Source organism: Sinocyclocheilus anshuiensis, unplaced genomic scaffold, assembly GCF_001515605.1.
Source record: "Sinocyclocheilus anshuiensis isolate Anshui unplaced genomic scaffold, SAMN03320099.WGS_v1.1 scaffold42, whole genome shotgun sequence".
Classification (NCBI taxonomy): Eukaryota; Metazoa; Chordata; class Actinopteri; order Cypriniformes; family Cyprinidae; genus Sinocyclocheilus; species Sinocyclocheilus anshuiensis.
In genome coordinates this window covers 985286-991153 of record NW_015546057.1, presented here as the reverse complement: position 1 = coordinate 991153, position 5868 = coordinate 985286, and the positions used below count along the sequence as shown (strand labels likewise).

Here is a 5868-nt window from a genome sequence, read left to right as displayed (position 1 = left end):
AAGGCAAAAAAAAAAAAAAAAAAATATATATATATATTTTTTTTTGCCATATTGCCCAGCTCTATTGCATATTCTCATGATAATTTTCACATTTTTATTTCTTTCAAGTTTAAAGGCAGATTTCTTCTATGTGAAAGTTGTAGAAATCAGACCATTAATTGTGGTTTTAAACTACTCTTTATGGTCAGAGCATGACAAACACTTTAAATTTTTGAATTGCTTACACTTTTCCAGTCATTTTGCCTTAAAAATATCTTAATTTAAAATTTCATTAGTTTTCTTAGAGGTATATTGTTTCAAATCATGAAACAGGTTTGTGTTCCCTGACTTTGATGACTCATATCTTCAGCACCGTTGGCATTGCAGGCTGCAATATTAATAATAACATAACATTTTTTTTTCATCTCTTAGAAATGCACATCTGACAGCAGCTTGAGTTAGGATGCAGATGTAAATTCATGTGCATTATCAAAAACAGTAACATCTGTAAAAATTGTAGCAACCTCATGGTGAAATTTAATTATTCTGACTGTTCGAGTTTTATTAAAATTAACCACTGGTCTTCCATAGTAGCATATATCCAGATCATAACCACAGTTAAAACCACACATATAGCACCTCAAAACCATGATAAAAATATAACTATATGGTCTCTAGTTATTTGTATGAAAAACGGTACTAAATAAAATCAGTATAAATGCACAAATGCTATAGCTTAATAATAAATTTTAAAAATACTGTAATTATATTCCATTACTCATTTAATACATTTCTACATAAATAATATAATAAAATGTGATATGAATATCCCACATTTCTGCCACAATACCATGGTGTGGTTAGTGTTACTACAATAAATCCATAGTAAATAATGTAATTTGTAGATTGAAAAGCCTTCTGACTGTATGATTGCGCAGTGTTTCTCCTGTTTGTCAGCACTGTTTCGTTATCATTTATTGCCCAGCCCTAGTATGAAGCATGAGCGCTAATGCAACAAAGACATTAGTTGAGTCCCAAATGACACACTTTACAATATACTACACTATACACTTCCATATTGTATAAGTCAATGGGGTCTCTATCAACTGTTTGCTTACCCTTATCTTCAAAATTCCTTCTTTTGTGTTCAGTAGAAGAAAGAAACTCATACAGGTTTGGAACAACATGAGGATGAGTAAATGACAGAATTTCCATTTTTGGGTGAACTAACAGACTTCAGTTTTGATGTCATGAGCAGTGGCGTTCCTTACATGCTGCTGATTGCACTGTTTCAGCAGAGTCCTGACCGCTTCCAGTGGACTCTCCTCCTTCTCCTCCACCCGCAGGCTCCTGAGGGCCATCACATCTCCTGGGTTACTGGAGGCCGCCACAATCCCTGGACTGTCAATCATCTTCAGCCTCTTAGTAATATGCACTTCCTGCTTACATCTGTATGGGGGGAAGAATGTTATTGAGGCTGTACCTCAATGCCCTGCGGCAGAAGCGCACTGTGGTATATGAAGCTCAGTGTTGGATTGATTGAAGACTTCATGCTTTGGTCAGTCCAATACAGTTCATCATGCTTCAAATTCACATGTGCAAGGACACAAAATAGTCAGGCTTTACCTGGTCATTCCTCTCTGTACACCAACATGACACACTCGGACTTCCTTCAGACTATTGATGATGCTGCTCTTTCCGACATTAGGGAAACCTGAAGTCAAGACAACCGCAGATGGTTCAATATCAAAATTTTTAATAGAAATGCATAAAAGAGTCAAAATTATTTCAGAGTTGGATTATTTTTTTAGCAATGCTTCATTAGGTTACTGTGGTCCATAAAAATGACAGGAAATCTTACCAACAACACCAACTTTAAGCATGGTCTCTGCATCCTTCTTGTTAGCCAAGTCAGTAAGCGTCTGTAGGAGACAGTCTCTTCCAAAACATGAAGCTGCTCTGCTGTGATCCAGAACTGCATTGATTCCTCTCTGCTTCCTCTGTTGCTGTAAAATAGAGATTATGAGATGACAATATCTGCCGATCTTTGAAATGCCGATCTTTTTGTTGTTGTTGTTTTTCCCCCTATACTAAAGCTTATTAAAAATTAAATCTTGGGTCATAAATCTGGCAGGGCCACCTCAGTGAACTGGCAATAAAAACTGTGAAGCACGATACTGACATAATGTTGCTGCTTACAAAAGTCAAGAAAACTACTTAGTTAACATTGGTACATTTTTATAGATTTTTTTTGTGCAAATGTGGTTTGCTCATATACCCATATGTATTATTTTTTATTGTATATGGGGTCAGTATGTTTTTTTTTTGTCGTTGTTCTCATGAAATTAATACTTTTCTTCAGCAATATACAAAACGTTCCATACTAAATGCTAAGCAGCCCAAGTTTTCAAATGTAAACATTTTAATGTTTTTTTAAGCAGCAAATCAGCATATTAGATTCATTTCTGAAGGATCATGTGGCACTGAAGACTGGAAAATTCAGCTTTGCCATCACAGGAATAAATGACGTTAATGACATAACTGATGACGTAAATGATGTTATTTATACTGTCATAATATTTACCTTCAGCACTGTTTTTAATTATTTCTGTTCAAATAAATGCAGCACTGGTGAGAATAAGAGACTCCTTTCAAAAACATACAATCTTACCGACCCGACTTGAACTTTTAAATAGTAGTATCTAATCGATTCTGGATTGATTAAATAATTTGGGAATGCGCTGCATTATGGAACCGCATAAACATACCACAGTTCTGTCCTGTATCTGCATTGATGCTTTGAAGAGAAAAGTAGGACACTCAGCTTCAAGATACCGGAGCCATTTCTCTACGTTATCTTTAGGAACAAGATCTAGAGAGTAAAAACCGACTTTAATAAGCATTTTCCATCTTGACAACTGGATGACATGAAGCGTAAGGCAATACAAACTGCTCTCTACCTATTTTGTTCAGTATGAACAAGAGTTTTTTCTTTCCCTCGTGTTTCAGGACGGTTTCCTCCAGCTGAGGACAGCGGCAGCCCAGAGGATCTCTGGCATCCAAAACCTCCACTATCACGTCAGATTCCTCAATCACCTGCACAAGAATTCAAACCTGGTCATGCTAGAGATTCATCACAGATTCAGGAGTATATTATCGTCAAGTGCTGGCCACATTATGCTGGATATCCGTTTGTCAACTTGCCTTGTTCAGCTCACAGCATTTGAATGTCTTAGCGCTTTTCTCTTTAATTAGTGCAGCCTTTGCTTCTTTAGCTTTCACCACCTGCAAATTAACAATAAAGTTAGCAGGGTAGCTACAGCCAGTGAGTCACTTCTATAGTAACCATTTCTCCACCTATCTTACCTTTTTAGCTTTCTTGGTTGCAGGTCCGTCTCCGGCACTCTCTGCTTCCTTCTCTTTTTTCCTCTTTGCAGCTCTTTCTTGCTGTTTTACAATCTTGTTTTGCTCTTTCAGAGTTTCAAGCTTTGAGAACAACACACAATGCATTTAGTGCGACGGCGTATGTTTCAGTAACATATATACCAAACACTGTGATGGCCAGTTATTAACTGTGAGGTCCATATGGAAAATGGAAAACTGCAGTTTGATTTCCAGGGTTTTGTGGTGTCTGTGGTTTTGGTGATGATCATACCTCCTGTTTTCTCTGCTCAGCTTCTCGAAGCACTTCCTCTTTAAAAGGAGCACTGTTCGGTACTCCAATATCTTTCTTTGGTTTTCGGCTTATCCCTTTCTTCTTTGCCACTTTCCGTAATTTACGGTTATGCTCCCGAACCTTACAATGGAGAAAGAGAAGGGTGTAATAACAGCCAGAACAATAATAAATAAATAATGATATATTTAGATATTTTTTAAGAGCACTTTAAAGACACACTACCATAATAACAATAATACTGTAATATTGTGAAATTGTTACCATTTTAAATAACTGTTTTAATATGTGTTATTATGCCAGACTTCATCCTATGATGATAATTTGCTGCTTAAGAAACATTTATCATCATTATATTTGTGGAAAAAGTGATGCATTTTTTCAGGGTTCTTTGATAAATATTCAGAATAGCGGCATTTATTTTAAATATAAATCTTTTGTAACAATGCAAAAGTCTTTACTTCCACTTTTGATCAATTTAATGCATCCTTGCTGAAAAATAAATAAAGTCTTGGGAAAAAAAAAAAATCTTACTGTCCCCAAATTTTGCGTGGTTGAGTACATAAGCATAACAGTGTAAGACAGGGATGCACAATATATCAAAACCACATTTGATATTGATTTATATTACAGATATTTTAATAAACTGTTATCATATATTTAATTGTGCATGCATACTTATTTCCAAGTCATATTTGTACAGTTAATTTACTTAGTGCATGCAGTGCAATACAGTTACAGTAACAATTTACTAACACTGTTAAATGTAAACTAATGTAAAATGTTTACATTTAAAAATTACGTTAAATGTAATGAATCTCAAATTATTTTATACATACAGTACTAGAGCCCAACTGATATGGGTTTTTTGGGGCCGATACCGATATTAGGGAGTAAAAAATGGCAGATATCGATATATCGGTCGATATTCTTTGTGTATATTATAGTACAGTACCAGTCAAAAGTTTGGACTCTTTCCAATACGTGTATCCAAACTTTTTACTGGTACTATATATAGAATACAGTATATACATAAACAGAATATATATATACATAAACACATTTTTTGCAATGATCACTCAAATGTGATGATCAAACACTTATAATGACGTGACAAAGATACGTAATGGAGGTAGGGCATTTAACAATTTAACAACAAACTTTATTCTCCAAAATGAGTCTGACATCAGTGCACTGAACAGTAAAGTTTAAGTTTATTCAGCTTTAATTCAATTCAATTCAACTTTATTCCGTTGAAATGTATTTCACTTTGGAACATTCATTCACGGATTTGCGCTACTGTCTTCACACACAGACGAAACTTACTAGAGAATTCGCTGATACCGATATATCGGCGACAGGCTCATATCGGCAAAACGATATATCGGTCGGGCTCTATACAGTACATCATAAAGCTATAATGCCTTTTGTAGAATTAGAAATAATTAATTTTCCTATTTTATTTTTTATTTATTTAGGCAAAATAGTACTAAATTTGAATACTGACAATAATACGAAAATAATAATGTTGCCAATGACACCTTTGACCTATTAATATAACCCATAATTTTAACATTGGCACATCCCCAATAATAGACAAACACGAACTACATATAAGTATCTTACAAAACAGTAACACATTGAAAATGGAACATGGAAAAACTAATAATACAGTTGCTGAAAATTGTTTTTAGCAGTATGAAAAGGGTAATGCATCACATTGAAACTTGGATACACAATACATATCACACACACACGTGTATATATATATATATATATAATTAGGTATTTGGTATTAAAGGAGTCATATGATGCGCGTTGTGAAAGCGAAACTACTTTGTTTGGTCTTCCAAAAGAGGACGATATCCGCTTCGTCATGCCTGGAACTGATCCGTGCTGGTCGCTGAGGGAATACATCAACTTTCACCGTGGACGAAGCGGAGTCCAGCCCGCCTCAGCTCACTCTATCCTGGCCTCAGCGCATGCAAAGCCGGGGCTTCCCCTCACGCTAGGCCACTGTGTTTTTCGTTGCCACTGATGATTCAAACGCGAGTTTTGGGCAGTGTAGAGTAGCACTTGTTGTTTGTCATTTCTCTGATCACAAATGCAGACAGCGTTTTATGTTTACGCGGCGCGCGTATGACAGTATAAGTCATTATAATCAGTAATTATGTCCCCACTGGATGCAACAAATGCCTCGTTTATAATGGGTTTGA

At 35.6% G+C, this 5868-nt stretch overlaps 1 protein-coding gene across 1 annotated transcript in view; it reads right to left on the bottom strand.

Moving 5' to 3' along the window:
• Window positions 1–5868, bottom strand: part of gnl3 (G protein nucleolar 3) — an 11070-nt gene that overhangs the window by 4498 nt on the left and 704 nt on the right. Inside the window, exons 3-10 of the mRNA XM_016500592.1 lie at window positions 3635–3775; window positions 3346–3465; window positions 3184–3264; window positions 2940–3075; window positions 2748–2851; window positions 1841–1985; window positions 1606–1693; window positions 1251–1428 (exon numbers count right to left, since the gene is read on the bottom strand). Coding sequence (XP_016356078.1) covers window positions 1251–1428; window positions 1606–1693; window positions 1841–1985; window positions 2748–2851; window positions 2940–3075; window positions 3184–3264; window positions 3346–3465; window positions 3635–3775 — 993 coding nt within the window. The remainder of the gene's footprint in view (window positions 1–1250; window positions 1429–1605; window positions 1694–1840; window positions 1986–2747; window positions 2852–2939; window positions 3076–3183; window positions 3265–3345; window positions 3466–3634; window positions 3776–5868) is intronic.